The sequence below is a fragment of the Cherax quadricarinatus genome, chromosome 83 (genome assembly GCF_038502225.1).
Source record: "Cherax quadricarinatus isolate ZL_2023a chromosome 83, ASM3850222v1, whole genome shotgun sequence".
NCBI lineage: Eukaryota > Metazoa > Arthropoda > Malacostraca > Decapoda > Parastacidae > Cherax > Cherax quadricarinatus.
Window position 1 is genome coordinate 6,504,056 of NC_091374.1, and position 18,430 is coordinate 6,522,485.

The 18,430-nt window shown below is 36.5% G+C and overlaps 2 protein-coding genes across 8 annotated transcripts in view; one reads left to right on the top strand and one right to left on the bottom strand.

The window, feature by feature from the left end:
* The window catches only part of Bcs1 (Bcs1 chaperone), a 29,636-nt gene extending 13,579 nt beyond the window's left edge, over positions 1–16,057 (top strand). For 4 of the 5 annotated variants that reach the window (XM_053796308.2, XM_053796309.2, XM_053796307.2 and 1 more), the window contains exons 4-10: positions 4,510–4,649; positions 5,496–5,690; positions 6,831–7,000; positions 8,878–8,941; positions 9,164–9,281; positions 10,181–10,319; positions 13,952–16,057. In XM_053796308.2, coding sequence (XP_053652283.1) covers positions 4,510–4,649; positions 5,496–5,690; positions 6,831–7,000; positions 8,878–8,941; positions 9,164–9,281; positions 10,181–10,319; positions 13,952–14,149 — 1,024 coding nt within the window. In that variant the 3' untranslated portion in view covers positions 14,150–16,057. The remainder of the gene's footprint in view (positions 1–4,509; positions 4,650–5,495; positions 5,691–6,830; positions 7,001–8,877; positions 8,942–9,163; positions 9,282–10,180; positions 10,320–13,951) is intronic. The other variant, XM_070102775.1, reaches the window with a different exon arrangement.
* The window catches only part of WDR79 (WD repeat domain 79), a 31,127-nt gene continuing 25,920 nt past the window's right edge, over positions 13,224–18,430 (bottom strand). For all 3 annotated transcript variants that reach the window (XM_053796304.2, XM_053796303.2, XM_053796302.2), the window contains exons 10-11: positions 15,932–16,064; positions 13,224–15,252 (exon numbers count right to left, since the gene is read on the bottom strand). In XM_053796304.2, the coding sequence (XP_053652279.2) occupies positions 15,081–15,252; positions 15,932–16,064 (305 nt within the window). In that variant the 3' untranslated portion in view covers positions 13,224–15,080. The remainder of the gene's footprint in view (positions 15,253–15,931; positions 16,065–18,430) is intronic.

Below are 18,430 nucleotides of genomic sequence, written 5' to 3' on the forward strand. Positions count from 1 at the left end.
TAAACACAAGGTTAATTATATACTGTATACTACAGCCTCTCCTCACATAATGACAGAGTTCCATTTCTAAGACCACGTTGGTAAACAAATTTGTCAATTTCCTGACAAATAGAACAACACAAAGAGTAATAGTAAACAGAGTAAAGCAGCCATGCAGCCATGGTAAAAAGTACTTGCTCCCATTCTATTCCTCATCCTCATTTCTGACATAGACAGAGATGTAAGCCATAGCTCCATGTCTTCCTTTGCGGATGACACCCGGATTACCATGGCAGTGACCTCCATCAAAGACACCACAAGACTCCAAGCGGACATCAACCAAATCTTCGAATGGGTCACTCAAAACAATATGAAGTTCAATGAGGAGAAATTTCAACTACTCAGATATGGGAAGCTTGAAGAAATTAAAAATGTGTCAGGGTATATGACAAATTCTAACCATACAATAGAGCGGAAAAGTAATGTGAGGGAACTGGGAGTGATAATGTCAGAGGATCTCTCCTTCAAAGACCACAACAATGTATCTACCTCATCTGCTAGGAAAATGATAGGATGGATAATGAGAACCTTCAAACTAGGGATGCCAAGCCCATGATAATTCTCTACAAATCATTTGTGCTCTCTAGGCTGGAATACTGCTGTACACTAATGGCCCCCTTCAAGGCTGGCGACATTGCAGACCTGGAGAGTGTACAAAGAACTTTCACAGTACACATAAGTACGATAAGGCACCTAAACTACTGGGAACAGTTGAAGGTCCTTGATCTGTATTCCCTCGAATGCAGGCGAAAGAGATACATGTTAATATACACTTGGAAGGTCCTGGAGGGATTGGTACCAAACCTGCAAAAAAAGTCACTCCCTATGAAAGCAAAAGACTCAGCAGGAGTTGCGACATTCCCCCAATGAAAAGCAGGGGCATCACGAGTACACTGAGAGACAACACAATAAGTGTCCAGGGCCCAAGACTGTTCAATTGCCTCCCAGCATACATAAGGGGGATTACCAATAGACCCCTGGCTGTCTTCAAGAAGGCACTGGACAGGCAACTAAAGTCAGTACCTGACCAACCGGGCTGTGGTTCGTACGTCAGCTTGCATGCGGCCAGCAGTAACAGCCTGATCCACCATGAGGCCTGGTCTCAGACTGGGCCATGGGGGCATTGACCCCTGACACCCCCTCCAGGTAAATTCCAGGTAAGCAAGGAGCTACTATAATGGTACAGTGGGTTTGTGTCAAGCATCTTTGATTTTGTTGTAATGTCACCTTTGTACCATTTATAACATTTTTAGTATATTTTTAAATGTTTATACAATAGTGTGCTGTATATTGTAATAAACAGAATAGAGGAAATCAGCTCAAATATACATTATTTAGGTAGGTATGCATACTGGTCAGAGAGCCCATCGTAAGTCCAAGTCATCGGTAAATGAGTATGTCGTTAAGTGAAGAGATGCTGTATAATATGTGGCCATACAGTAAAATTCAAACTGAGAGTTCATCCATAGTAAGAACATATAAATTATGAGTACAGGCATAAATTCATGTAGTTATAAATTAAAGTATTAATTCCTAGGTGTAGACTTGAGAAGGATGTCTTGGTGGAGGGAGGGGGTGAGGGGGCTACCAGTGATGCCACACACCTCACATAGTTGTTCATAAGATGGCTTGCATTGAGCAGTAGGGCATTTATTCATCCCACTTAAGTAAGTTTATTCAGGTATACACAAATACAGTTACATAGATTATCATACATAGCAGCATTTGTGTAGAGAAATTGGGATAACCCAAAAAAAGTCAGAGTGACTCATTTCCGTTGGGGTCCTTTGATCTCCAAATGTATTTTAGCCTTTCACTGTATGTCAGTTTCCTGGGATAACTGCACCTGCATATTTCCTTATTTTTCAGTGGACTTGCCTATTGTATCACATACAGCATACACTGATATTGGCATATCTCCGGTATTGTCACTACCACCGCCACACTGGTACCAAGACTCAGGAAATCCTAATAACATGATTGCAAACAAACCACTTGCCATGGGTTCAAGTCCCATCTGTTCTTTGATTTAAAGAGTGTCAAAGTTGTAGTGGTATTTAACCCATGAAGCTTGTGTGCTTTTCTGCTGGTGACAGCTGCTAACACTTACTCTTGTGCATCTGTATTGCAGCTGGTTTTATTAAATGTTAGGTACGTGAGGTTTGTGGTTCAATAGTTGGCAGAGAGCATGTATTGTATATACTGTACAGAAAATATTCACCTATTTATTAAATTTTAATAATACAATAGGACCCCCATATCCACAGATTCTGTATCTATGGTTTCAGTTATCTACAGTTTACTGTGGCCCAAAAATAACCCTTCATTTTGCTTAATAATGGCGCCAAGGAGTAAAAGTAGTGATGCTGACAGTTCTTCATAGCCAAAGAGAAGCTGTGAAATGTTTTCCATTAGTGAAAAGTGCTAATTCTAGACTTATTTTGCTCAATTTATCAATTAAACTTTATCATAGGTATGTATGTAAATGAAAAATGACTTGTGTATAGGGTTCACTACTGTGCGCGGTTTCATGTATCTATGGTAGGTCTTGGAATGTATCCCCGCAGATATGGGGGGACCACTGTAATAATATTTTATTTCAGCATGATACAGTGTTTATATAGAGATGGGTGACATTTGGTTGTCCATGCAGAAAGTCTGTGGTTATGTAGGTGTTAGTAAAATAAGCCTTCGCAGCTACACCAGTAGGCCTGCACAGAGGGTTCCAGTTACAGCTTAGAATATCTTGAATAACCATAATAAAAAAAAATTGTAATTCATTAAAAGATCTGAAATAGATTTTTCAAATTTAAATTCTAAGTTTTTACTTTTTTCGTATCAAAATTTTGTAGGAAATTGTATTGTGAAATGAAATTTTGGAAATATTCCCTTTTTCAGAATTTTTTTAAATTATATTTATTTTTTAAATTAAAAGTCAGTATTTTCTTCTATTCACAGAATCATGTTTCTCATACTGTGGGTCATTTCCAAATTCATTATTTAATTTTAAAATGTAGAATGATATTAAATAAGACAAAATTCATTGAATTTTCCTTTGGATTTTGGTTCTTTTCTACTAAAACTCTTATTTTACCCATTTATATACACAATATATGCCTTCATTGCAGTATGTATGTTGAAGAATGTAATACAATCGCAAACAGGCAATCTTAATTATGTATTAATGTTGGTACAATTACTGACAATATGGTAAGTAAAAGGACACAAATGCAACTAATGTGACATTTTATTGTGGCAACGTTTCACACTCTTGGAGAGCAAAACATTACCACAATAAAATGTTGCATTAGTACACTTGTCCTTTTACTTAACAATGCAGAACAAGTCACATGGGGATGGAAATCTTTAGCTCTAGATCTTTTGCACTCTTGTGCATTGTAAGGAGCTGTGCAATATTGCAAGCCAGCAACAGATAGGAGGGGAAATTCTCTGAGGCTAGGCAGAAGGTATCAGTGACAACCCCTGTCACAGAGTGAGGGCCACCACTGATCCCAATACCTGTACTCTGCTCCCTCACACCCTTCCAGGGTAAGAGGAGGTGGTCACCTCAGAGGTTTACAGAAAGCAAGTTACAGAATACTAAGGAAATGCATTAGTTAGCCTAAAACTATATCTAATAGATAACTGATCTATTACTACAAGGAATCGTTTCCATCCAGATGTGGCTTGTTCTGCAGTGTTTAAGAATGAAAGTGATATTTTTTGTTTAATGGATTATACTTGTTTAAGATACGAAAAATGTATATTGCATTACCTGGTTTTCCTTAGTACTGTTGTAGTATCTAAAAAAGTTATCTTTAATTCTCCAGATTGTTTTGACATCAAATAATTTTTCCTTTTTTACTGACCGTGAATATGACATCACCACACAATGGTAAATTGACTACTCATTAACATGCAACGATATTATGTCTTGATTATCACCCATGTCTCAGACGAGGACTCTGGTTGATGGTATAATTTTCCATCTGTTAGTTTCTTGTATAGTCTCACTCAGTTGTAATAGGATACATCATGAAGCTGACTTAATGTGCATTAGTCTGCCCAATCAGTCATTTGTCTTATTAATTACAGTCTTTGTTTATGTAACTGCATTTTATCTAACAAAACACTGTGTAGTAATATTCTTATGGGTTGAAATGCATGTATATGAATTACAACACTCAAACTAGTCCATATTAATGTACAGTACAGTATCCATGGTATGTGAATTATTGAATATAGGATACATCATTTCATATTGTACTTTTTTCATATATATTTTCCTCTAAAGTGGGATTATTTTACACCTGCCATTTTTTGATTTAGTGATATTAGTTGGTTATGAGAAATTGCCTTACAGTCATTGAGTAATATTGAATAACAATTTTAATGGGCAAATTCGTGGATTTGAAAAAAATATAATTCTTATATGTATTGCTTGTGAACAAACACAAATCTGTCTTTCAGGTATAAAAGAACTTGGATCCGGGTAGAGCGTTCGAGATCACAGCAAACATTAGACCTACACATGGGCGTTCCATTTGAATCTGTTAAACTCGCAGCCTTTGGCAAGAATAAGGATCTGTTCTTTGATATTTTGGAAGAGGGTTAGTGCAGAGTTCTTGCTAATTAGTTTATAAAATTGCCCAACTGATTGCTTTGTATAATCTCTTTCATAGAGAAAAAAATTGTAAACAGTCAGCCATTTCCCACCAAGGCAGTGCGATCTATGGAAGGGAAAACATTCACCATCATTCTTTTCTTCGCTTTCTTTTAGCAAATATAATTCATTTTAATTCTGTTTATTTCGTTGAGGGTAATTATAAAAATTTCCATTAAATTGTGTTATGTTCTGCAATATTCTCTCTGGACACCCCATGCTATACTGTACTGTTATAACCATTAATTATGGTCATTAATTAGGCATAAACTGATCTGTTGCTACTTCATTCTAGTGAGAGAGTATATACAAAGAAAACATAGGAAAAGGAGTATGACAATTACATGGTAACTCAAAGTTAGCATATTAATAAACATTGATAAGTGGCCTATTATTTTGATAGAGTAAGAAATTCTACTATCATATTTTGCGGCTAACAAGATGCTCTGGTGTCGAGGATGACCCCCCCCCCCCATCGATTCTGATTGGCTAAACTTTGGAAAAAACAATAAATGTTACTTCGACCTCCAAGATGCTGGGTACATTATTGAGACTTATTTTGGAAAAAAGATAGTGCCTTCAGTGCTGTAAAATACGGTAATTGTCTCTACTGGTGAAAGGAAGATACCAGTATATTGTGAAGATAAATTTATTTTACAGAAGCTACAATTTGGAAGGCAGGTGATAGTTATCCAGATGCAGTAATTTTTTTTCATATGACATAAAACATTCATTTAGTATTAAAAAATGTAATCATTGCAGTTAGTAAAATATATGTAAATTTTCTTTACAGCTCGTGACTTGGCAGTGAAACAAAACGAGGGTAAAACTATAATGTATACTGCTGTTGGTTCTGATTGGCGTCAGTTTGGCAATCCACGAAAGCCTCGCCCGCTGAGCTCTGTTGTGTTAGATAATGGAGTGTCTGACAGAATTGTAAAAGATGTTCAGGAATTTATGGATAATCCAGAATGGTACTCAAGCAGAGGTTAGATATTCAACCTATCTTCATTTTTCAAATCATAGTAATTTAGGGATAATCATGTGCTGTACTACCAGTACATAAACCCCTTCAAAGAGGTGCCTTAATTCTGATGAAGGGTTCTTGATCCAAGGATTTGGACCTATACTCCCTTTATTGGATCAAACCTGATAACCTCCTATTCCCTCAGGTGCTGTATGACCCCTGTAGATTTAGTGCTTCCACCTAAATATAATAATAATAAGGTATTGCATAAAAGGTGTTCATTTGAGTAATGACTCATTTATACTGCATAAGTATTTATGAAGACAGTACATACTTACTCTTACTCTCTTATGGTAAGACAATTTCCAGAATGAAGAAGACATCACAGGTAGTGATATACAGCTGCTCCTCGACTTACAATGGTCCGACTTATGATATTTCAACTTTACAGCGGTGCAGAAGCAATTACTTTGGAGATATGAGATAATTACCCAGCATGAAGGCAGCAAGTCCGTAACTTGTATTTATTTATTTATTTACGTGTCAATACTGGTATTTAGTTAGTTACAGTAATTATTTGTTTCTTTACTTATTCAGTTACAGTAGTTATTTATTTAGCATAGATTTATATTCAACTTATGATATTTTATACTTACGATGGGTTCATCAGAAAGTAACCCCATTGTAAGTCAAGGATCACCTGTACCTGTATGTGGAGCAACAAAATATATCAATTTATTCAGGAGAGGGGTGCCTAAGTGCCACTGAAAGGCTGTGGATTCAAGACACTGAAGTTAACCTCCCCTTCCATTGATCATACTTGATTATCTTCCATTTCTCAGATGCTCTGTGACCTCTGTGAGTTTTGGCTTCTCCTAGAATATTATAATAGTATGTATGATTGATGTATATGCAGGCCACATGAAAAAACATCAGGTTGTGTTTTCCATGTGATGACCTCTGCACACCTTGGTATAAAATATGTATGTGTAGTTCATAATCCCTAGATAAAGAGTGTACACATGTAATTTGTCTCTTGTTAATAAATACCTTTTACCACAAGCTTTTATGAGGTACACTGGTACAGTGTAAATTGTTTAAATTCAAGTAGTTTGTTAGACATGTGAGATTATCTTATTTATCTCGGTTATATTTCCTTAGGAATCCCATACAGACGTGGATACTTACTTCATGGACCTCCTGGATGTGGAAAGAGCTCCTTCATCACAGCTCTAGCTGGGGAATTACAACTAGGAATTTGTGTTCTGAACCTCAGTGAACGAGGTCTCACTGACGACAGACTTAATCACTTATTAGCTATGGCAGCTGAGGTTTGTAATTTTTGCATACACAAAATTTTGTTTATATTATTCATCTTATTTTGAATACAGTAAAAATAATGTGATACAATTGCTATAATGTACACAGATGATGTCTCTGCTGCTTTAAAGTTGTGAGAGTGGGATGAATTGCTGGGTGATTGAGTAATGCAGAATGCATATGGTATGCTAGAAGCTGCATTGTCAATATTTAGGCAACATCTTTTATTTCTGTTGACAGTGGCCCGTGGCTTGGTAGGAAAAGCTGTTGCTTCACATGCTGAGGGTCTGTGGTTCGATTCCCAGTAAGGGTGGAAACATTGGGTGTATTTCTTACACCTGTTGTGCCTGTTCACCCATCAATAAAATGGGTACCTGGGCATTAGTCAACTGGTATGGGTCGCATCCTGGGACAAAATTTACCTAATTTGCCCGAAATGCTCTGCATAACAAGGGTCTTTTTGTATCATAGTATGTCATTGATGTCAGCTAGGTCTGTATACCTTGTACATGTACTTGTAGAAATAGATATTACAGAAAGAAGAGGTTAATAGTCCCTTGCTCCCGGCATTTTAGTCACCTCTTATGACATGCATGGCTTACGGAGGAAGAATTCTGTTCCATTTCCCCATGGAAATTTATTAATATTATCTCTCTTTAAAAGGGGGTCTCATATGCCATCATCCACATTAAGAAAGGAAGAAAAGAAGTCTTCTATTAAACCACATTTTTATTTGTATACTCGTTTCCCTCATTATCCTGAGAGAACACCTGTATGATTTTTTTTATTTCCACATTTCCTTGTTTACAGATTTAAAAATTATCAAATCACAACATTAGTCTCTCAGCAGTGAAATTACAACACATCAGTGTTTTTATCAAGCAGGTGTTGAATGAACAAGATTCACAATGTGCCTTGTGATCAGCACTTCTCTCAAACAAATTACTTAAGCAGTCTCTTGTTATCATGTTTTTCATGTAAAAGGGACCTTGTGCCCATTAGTACAAAACTGGGGAATGTCACAGGATGTGTATTCTTGTTTTACACATTTGTATTTACTGTAAAAGTACAATGCCTGCACTTTAAAGGAGGGGTTCAGGATATTGACAGTTTGGAGGGATATGTTACGTATCTTTATATGTATATGCTTCTAAACTGTTGTATTCTGGGCACCTCTGCAAAAACGGTGATTGTGTGAGAGTAAGGTGAAACTGTTGAATGGTGATGAAAGTATTTTCTTTTTGGGTCACCCTGCCTCGGTAGGAGACGGCCGACTTGTTAAAAAAAAAAATTTACTGTCTCTATCAGACCATGGCACATGTCATTCATAGCACCATAGACATCATTCTCTTCTCTGCAGTATAGTTTTCTACAGTAACACCCATGTTTTCTGGGAGGGGGGGGGGGAAGCCTTGTATCACTTTGTGATTCAGAATTGCTCAGACATGTGCCTTCTGGTTTTTGCCACATTTGATTTGTTTTATTTACTACCTTCATGGAAAAAATTATGTATATAACACCACTGATGTCACTTTCTGGCATTATATTATAAAATAATAGCATCATGCCATGACTCATATTAAGCATTCTTCCTGGTTAAGCATGAAGCATCCCCCAAGATTTTTTTAATGGATAGAAATTTGGCACATTCCACATAAAATGCTCACCCAGTATAAATTATGTAATGAGATGCTTAATTTGCACCTATATAAATTTGAGATGACATTTCACATGTGGCTTTAGTGTGGCAAGATGGACAGAAACATAATCTTTAGTATCTTTACAATGTGGGTTAAAATTGAATTGTTTAACTACAGATTGTGAGCATATTTCTATTATTATTTTATCTGCAGTTGTGAGATGAGAATGTAACAAATTTGTCTTACAGAATACTGTCATTTTACTCGAAGATATTGATTCAGCTTTTGCAAGCAGAGAGGAGAGTGCAGAAAGTGAGTATTAATTCATTCCAAAATGTATTGCCATCATCTCAACACGCTGTCTTATAAAGTCATTCATGACTCGTTGAAATTTTGGAAATATTGAATTATTCTTTTGAAGTGGGAAGAATATAGAATAAATATACAAATGATACTGTATATTAATGTATTCCTTGCAATCATTGTACTGATCCAATAAATATTGTTTTGTAATAACTCTTAATTTTGTCACAGTAAAAGCGGCTTATGCAGGTCTCAACAGACTTACTTTCAGTGGTCTCTTGAACTGTCTTGATGGTGTAGCATCAACAGAAGGAAGAATATTGTTTATGACTACAAATTACCCTGAGAGGTAAGCTATAAATTTAAGGAGTAAAACACAAATTCATAAATTATAACTGAGTAGATGTCAGCAGTCCTTGAGTTTGTTTATTCAGCAAGTATTGTTTTGCCAAAGAAGTTGAGCAAAAATTCATTGTTGTAATAGTTCTGATAATCAGTCTTGACTAAATTTAGTCTGACCGCAAATAGGTTAGGCAGTATTAAGTAACTTATTTAATAAATTTTAGCAATTTTAGAGTAGATTGTTAATTTTGGTGCCAGCTAAATTCATTACTTGAACATATAAATCAATGCACGTTATCAAATTTGGAAAAAAATTGTTTAGTGAAATTTGGCTTTTTTATTTTTTTTTCAGTTTAGTTTTGTTATGTTTAGCACATTCATAAATATACTGCATTAAGCAACTTACAGAATTACAGGTACTGTGTTTATTATTATGAAGCCAAACCCTTAACCGCATTTGTGACTATATTTTGGAAGTCTTGCTTAGTTTACAATACATATGTACATACTTTGATTTTGACCAACTGGAAAATCCACTACCTTTTGAATTATGATCTTAATGACACCAGTTTATTCAAAAGTCCCAAATAACTAATTGATATTACTATCTCAAATTTTATTAAAAATGTCAGCTGCAATAGATTGCCATTCCATACAAAATTTTTTACACATATCTCCATGGGGAAGGGGAGAAGAATCCTCCATAAGCCATGCATATCATAAGACGCAACTAAAATGCCAGGAGCAAAGGGATAGTAACTCCTTCTGTATAAGCTACTAGACGTGAAAAGAAGAAAACTATCGTTCTTTTTTGAGTTACCTTTCCTCGGTGGAGACAGCCTGTGTGTTAAAAAAAAAATCACTTTATATTATTACTGTTTTTATAACTGTTGATTTTTATTCCAGGTTAGATCCAGCTTTGATAAGGCCAGGTCGCATTGATGTTAAAGAATATATTGGATACTGCACACGTTACCAGCTAGAAAAAATGTTCTGTAACTTCTATCCAGATACTCCAGCAAGTTTAGCATCGACTTTCTCACAAGTAAGCTAGTGAAAGTCTTTTAAAGACACAAGGAATTGAAATTACCCTCTCCTTCCTCAGGTCAAACCTAGTTACTGCCAGTTTCCCAAGTGCCGTAGGACCCTTATGGGTTGAGCACTCCCCACAGATTTTTTTTTTTTCAACAAGTCGGCTGTCTCCCACCGAGGCAGGGTGACCCAAAAAGAAAGAAAAAAATCCCTAAAAAGAAAAAACTTTCATCATAATTCAATACTTTCACCTCACTCACACATAATCACTTTTTGCAGAGGTGCCCAGAATACAATGGCTTAGAAGCATATACGCATAAAGATACACAACATATCCCTCCAAACTGCCAATATCCTGAACCCCTCCTTTAGAGTGCAGGCATTGTACTTCCCATTTCCAGGACTCAAGTCTGGCTATATAAAAATAACCGGTTTCCCCGAATCCCTTCACTAAATATTACCCTGCTCACACTCCCCACAGATATGATGCTGATAATATTAATACACATAGGTAGTAGGTTGGTAGACAGCAACCGCCCAGGGAGGTACTACCGTCCTGCTGAGTGAGTGTAAAACAGAAACCTGTAATTGTTTTACTTGATGGTAGGATTGCTGGTGTCTTTTTTCTGTCTTGTAAACATGCAAGATTTCAGGTATGTCTTGCTACTTCTTACACTTAGGTCACACTACACATACATGTATATAAGCATATATATATATGTACACACACCCCTCTGGGTTTTCTTCTATTTTCTTTCTAGTTCTTGTTTTTGTTTATTTCCTCGTATCTCCATGGGGAAGTGGAACAGAATTCTTCCTCCGTAAGCCATGCATGTTGTAAGAGGTGACTAAAATTCTGGGAGCAAGGGGCTAGTAACCACTTCTCTTTTACAGATTACTGAATTTAAAAAGAAATACTTTTGTTTTCCTTTTTGGGCCACCCTGCCTTGGTGGGATACGGCTGGTTTGTTGAAAGAAGAATAATAATAATACACATCTTAACACAATACTAGATATATTTTGAATGGTGTGTATAAAGCACTGTACTTCCCAACATTCTGTCCCAGGATATCTTGCAATAATATTTTGTAATAATATTCTTTTAGTACAAGTTTCCCTATAATCCTTTCATTGCATATGTCCTCTTCCCCAAACCCTGTTGTGTGTACAGTGGACCCCCGGTTCAAGTCATTAATCCGTTCCTGAGAGCTCATCATAAAGCAAAATTATCGGAAAGCGAATCAATTTTCCCCATAAGAAATAATGGAAATCAAATTAATCCGTGCAAGACACCCAAAAGTATGAAAAAAAAAAAACTTTTACCACATGAAATATTAAGTTTAATGCAATAGAATAATTACAATAGCAATAATAAAAATAGAATAATTGACACTACCTTTAATGAAGATCTGGTGATGATTGATGGGATGGGAGGAGGGGAGAGTGTCGAAGTTTTTAATGTTTAGAAAGGGAATCCCCCTAGATTAGGACTGTTCAGGTTTCAATCCTTCAGCCTCTATATACTCCCTGAATTCATGCACATATTTTTCAGCCGCTTTCTGGTCTGAACTGGCAGCCTCACCATGCCTAATCACACTATGTATGCCACTACGATTCTTAAATCTTTCAAACCAACCTTTGCTGGCCTTAAATTCACTCGCATCACTAGTTGCAGGCATTTTTCTAATTAAATCCTCATGCAACTGCCTAGCCTTTTCACAAATGATCGCTTGAGAGATGCTATCTCCAGCTATCTGTTTTTCATTTATCCACACCAGTAACAGTCTCTCAACATTTTCTAACACTTGCGATCGCTGTTTTGTAATCACAGCTACACCTTTTGCAAGAACAGCTTCCTTGATTGCCGTTTTCCTGCTCACTATAGTAGAGATGGTTGATTGGGATTTACTATACAACTTGGCCAGGTCCAACACACGCACTCCACTTTCATACTTTGCAATTATCTCTTTCTTCATTTCAATAGTCATTAGCACCCTTGGTCTCGAAGGGTTGGCACTAGAAGCTTTCTTGGGGCCCATGGTGACTTATTTTGCAGAAACAAGCAACAGAAACAGTGATAATATGGATAATATGGAATGTACCGAATGTATCCTTAGATGCGCGCACACTGGCTGGCTTGTAAACACTGGCACACACGGGGCAGTTCAGGCCACATGTGGACACGCCTCGTACGAATCGTATCGCGTACTGGGTTTTGTTACGGGAACCGGGGCAATTTTTTGGCGATATGACACTTCGGATATCAGATTTATCGGTTACCGGTTACTTCGCGAACCGGGGGTCCACTGTATTATTATTATTATAATCATAACTAAGAGAAGGTGTGGAGTTAATAAAAGTATTAGAGGGCTGAAGAAGGGTTGTTGAGGTGGTTTGGTCATTTAGAGAATGGATCAAAATAGAATGACATGGAGAGCGTATAAATCTGTAGGGAAAGGAAGGCGGGGTAGGGGTCGTCCTCGAAAAGGTTGGAAGGAAGGGGTAAGGGAAGTTTTGTGGGTGAGGGGCTTGGACTTCCAGCAGGCGTGCACGAGCGTGTTTGATAGGAGTGAATGGAGACGAATGGTATTTAGGACCTAACGATCTGTTGGAGTGTGAGCAGGGTAATATTTAGTGAAGGGATTCAGGGAAACCGGTTATTTTTATATAGCTGGACTTGAGTCCTGGAAATGGGAAGTACAATGCCTACACTAAAGCAGGGGTTTGGGATATTAGCAGTTTGGAGGGATATGTTGTGTATCTTTATACGTATATGCTTCTAAACTGTTGTGTTCTGAACACCTGCAAAAACAGTGATTATGTGTGAGTGAGGTGAAAGTGTTGAATGATGAAAGTATTTTCTTTTTGGGTCACCCTGCCTCGGTGGGAGATGGCCGACTTGTTAGAAAAAAAAAAATAACTAAGTGCTAAACCCAGAAAGGTCATACAGCACCTGTTGTATGTAGAGAATTATAGCCTGTGTGGAGTCTAGAGAGAGGTACCTTTATGCTGGTGAGGAGCTCTTCATCCAAGGAAGTGGACCTGATTGCCTCCCATTCCCCAGCTATGGTACATATGAAATATTTCCCTTTATTTGTTTTATCCTGCTGTATAACCCTTGTGGCTTAGCGCTTCTTTTTGATTATAATAATAATAATTGTTTTATCCTGTCTTTGTTTTACATGATGGTAAGATTGCTGGTGTCTTTTTTCTGTCTCATATTATTATTATTATTATTATAATCAAAAAGAAGCGCTAAGCCACAAGGGCTATACAGCGCTACTTCTGTCTCATAAACATGCAAGAGTTCAGGTACGTCTTGCTACTTCTGCTTACACTTAGGTCACACTACACATGCATGTGCACGTTTATGTATACACACTCATCTGAGTTTTTTTTTATTTTATCTTAATAGATTTTGTTCTTATTGCTGTTCCTTTCATAACCATGGGGAAGTGGAATAAGAATCTTTCCACCATAAGCCATATATGTTGTAAAAGTCAACTACAATGCCGGGAGCAATGGGCTAGTAACCAATTTTTCCTGTATAGTTTACTAAACAGAAAAAGAAATATTTGTATATGTATAAAATATGATTTATATAACCTGCTTTGTTTAACACTAATTTCTGCTCAATTCTTTCAGGCTTCACAGAACCTGAGTGTGCCACTGAGTGCAGCAGCAGTTCAAGGTCACTTTATGATTTACAAAGATGATCCAGTGGGTGCAATACACAATGTTATTCAGATGGCTACAAAAAATACTATCAAAAGAGAAAAAGATAATATAATACCTGAGAGTAGAGAGGATAATTGTTTAACTGATAGAAAGAAAAATCTTTAGGTCATGCCATTAATTTAAAATTTCATGCTATGTGCTCTTTAAACAATAGCCTGACTTGTTTTAGGTTCAGATCAATTACCTGTAATTTACATTGAATTTACACACATTATTTACAACATACTGTAGAAACTTGATTTTTAATCCATCATCATCAGGATCTGTAAAAAATGTAGTATTTTATAAACAGCAGAGAACAAGTACTGTAAGAAAGGCTTAAAAAAGTAAACTTTCTTAAACTCAATACAAAGACTAAAAGGCATAAAGAGAATACAAATCGTGTTTCTACAGTATGTTGTAAATAATGTTTAAATTCAATATAAATTACAAGTAATTTAAAAGAACATCAGCAAGTTTTCCACTCAGTAATGGTGTTGAACACTTTTATAAGTAAACACCTTTAATTACACTTTAAATAGCTAAAGAAATTTCTGGGTGGAGTATATTAATATCAGTGTTGAAGTGTTAAACCCATAAGCACAACATTTGGGACTGATAGTAATAGTAATATATGCTCAAGATTCATTAATGTACTTGATTACTACATTGATTCTTTTCTATAATGTTCACCATGGGGCAAGATATCTTTAGGGGGTTTAGATTAACTGTTGGCTAGTAGGAAACAACTTAAAGCAGTGGTAACAGCTCTATTGAGAGGCAACATGTACAGTTTTCAGATAAGATCATGTAAACCACTGTGGCTTATGAAACTCAAGGTCATAGTTAAGTAACATAAAAACAGCTATAGAATACTGTACTATTATTTTCAACATGTGATTTAAACTATAGTAGTGTACATTCAAGAGAGAATAAGCATTACTGTCAAAAATTTAAGCCTAATACTGTATCTAAAAAGATACTTGTAAATAAATTTCAAGTGTGCTACTCTCAAGAGTCAGCATGCAAGTTTGGGAGGATATCCTTGCCACAACAATTACCCTCCAAGCCACCACAGCTTGACTGAGCATTCTTTTATTTTTTGCCTGGTAAACAATGGCTTCATTGCATCATCTTCATAACTGGAATCTGAATCACATTCTGATATTGGCTCTGGAAAGTGTCGTTGCCCAGAGCTGGTTGCTACAATAGGACAGTAAGGATGTATGCTGAAACAAAAAGATCACTGCATTAATAAGAGTATTCTGTCTACTAAATTATTAGTTTTAATTCAAAAACAAAAATTAGCAAGGTCTATATTATTATTACATTCATGGGAGAAAAATAAGGTCTGTATGGTAAAAAAAACAGTGTACTGCGAAATTTTGTGCCCTCGGGTGCACAGGATTTTTAATATCTAGTAGGAATAAATATACTTAAAATAATTAACAAGAATAACCCTGAGTTTTCACAGTTCATGCAACTGTTAGATGGACAGGTAGAGGCTTTATTAGCCTTAGATAAATTAAAGAATTAGTTTGACCTGGATCATGTAATGACTATACCTTAAAATATTGCAACCAAACTACATATATTATAAACATCATTGTTCATGGATATCCCCTGCCCCGCTGTTTTCTGTAACTTACTGATCGTCCCTCCCCCCTTCTGCCGCCCAATACCCTCGCTTCCTTCCCTACCCTGCAGCGCTGTATAGCCCTTGTGGCTTAGCGCTTCTTTTTAATTATAATAATATGTTCGTGGAGAAGCACAAGACCCATAGAAGTCATATAGAACCTGGGGAATGACAGGTAATGAGGTTGGCTCTAAGGGTAAATCTAATTCCTTGAATCAAGAGCCCTTCACTGGTATCACAGTGCCCATTTGAATGATATAAACATCACTTACCTTACTCCATTAGTACAGTCTTTATGAGCAGTAAATGATGATGAAGGCATTAAAAGAGGTATATCTTCCTTTGCTGAAGTGCCTTCATTATTGTGGCTCAAATCCCACTTTAACACTTGCCCCTTAGTATCTCCTGTAATGTTAATATTGATTTATATTTTTGTAAAGAAAAGAAGAAAACTGACAAGTTGATATTAATATAGTGTCAATGTTATTAGTAAAGGAGAAAAAAAAAAGCCATGTAAAGATAGTGGTGAATCTGGATAAGATCTCACTAACTTGTACTTTGGTAGGTAAGATACACAGACAACAGTTAGGCAACTTTATTTGGAATAAAGTTGCTTAACTGTTGCTTACGTGTCTTACCTACCAACCTGTTGGTATTTTATACCATTCTGATATTCAACTCGTACTTTAAGGAGTATTGTTACTTGAAGTGATGTAGGGTGACTTTTACAAAAAAAAAAAAAAAAATAATTAGAGGATACTACACTGAGGCTGTACATATGGAAATCTTGGTAATTAAAATACACCAAGAAGCATTTCTCTGAAAATAATGACAATACTTCTTTAGCTAATCATTATTTTGTGTATACACCTACCATCCGACTTACGACCTGCTCGACTTACAACCGTGTTTTTTTTTTTTTTTTGCCAAATTTCTGGGAAATAAACAACTATTTGTGTTGTACAGTGTTTATCCTAAACCTTACAGTATAAAATACAGTACTAACAGCATAAAAAGTAAAGTAAAACATGAAATACCAAAATGAAACAATAAAATAGTCATCACAAAAATGTGATGTAAATATGACAGTCTGTGATGCTTGGCAGGTATCACAAACGCGCACAAAAAAAAAAAAAAAATATAGAGGTGATCACAACACTCTTTAATCATGACAGATTGAGGGGTAAAATCATTGTACAGGCATCTGATCTAAACCTCCATAATCTGACACACAATCAAAACCTATTGGAAAGTAACTGCCTTTACTACACAGCATCACAAGCCAGCACTATCCTAAACAATGCTAAAAGTCTATCAGTACTTAACTACAACATTAGGTCCTTAAGCAAACACTATGATGACCTCCTGGCACTCCTTGAATCACTAAAGACACCCTTCTCCTGCATTATTCTTACTGAGACCTGGTTTAAGCAGGACACAATAGATATTTACCCTCTACCAGGATACACAGCAATCCACAACTGCAGACCATACCAAGTTGGGGGTGGTATTGCAGTCTATTACTCTAACCAGTTATCTTGTATTAGCACCACTTGCTTTAGTGATGAATATGGAGAATACATTTTTGCTAATTTTACTGTAAAAAAACTTAAGACGCCTATTACAATCGGTGCCATTTATCGGATACCCCACACAAACATCCCAAATTTCAGTGAGAAACTAAAGGCACTAATAACAAACAGACAAATGAATAAGCACCACCTTCTCTTAGCTGGAGACTTCAACATCAACCTTGGCCTACTAGATGATCAGCCTGTAACTGATTTCATCAACAATATGAACAACACACTTCTCATACCAACAATAACTAAACCAACCAGGCTCACTGAAACAAGTGCAACCATAATAGACCACATATGGACCAATATACTAGCCCCCCTTAAATCAGGGATAATCACAGATAGCACTACAGACCACTACCCTACCTTCCTCTTGACAAACATTAGTAAACCACCACTTGAATACAACAGTTTCATTTAGACTCCATGATGAGGCCTCAATAAGGAAGTTCACAGCTGACCTAGAGACTGTTGACTGGCCTACAGAATTCTCCAAGGCCAATGGTATTGATGACTGGACAGACATTTTTCTTAACAAATTACTTAGACTATACAACAAACATTGTCCTATAAAAACGAAACAGATCACAAACAACCGGCTTGGTTGCCCATGGCTAACCAGCACCATTCTGAAATCCATTGATAAGAAACACCAATATGAAAAGCAATATAGACAGGGCTTAATACACAAAGATATTCTAAAACACTATTCATCAGTCCTCACCAAAGTAATAAAGAAAGCCAAACAACTATACTACTCCAGTAGATTCACTGACACAATAGGAGATATAAAAAAGACCTGGAAAACACTCTCTCAGATTCTAGGGACCCACAAACTGAAAAAAAACAAGAATATTGCCCTAACTAAACCTAATGAAACACCACTGCATCCCACTGACACAGCTAACAAGATAAACGACTTCTTCTCAACCATAGGTTCTAATCTCGCCAATAAAATCCCACGCACCAATGCCCATGACGGGGACTACCTAGATGGGAATTTCCCAAATTCCTTCTATCTTGCTCCAACTGAGCCCATGGAAGTCACCGAGATTATAAAGTCACTTAAAAATAACTCGGGAAATCTGTCTCATGTCCCACCATTATTGTACAAGAGAGCGGCCCATGTCCTCTCGCATGCTATCTCATTACTTTTTAACAAGTCACTAGAAACTAGCACCTTCCCAAAAC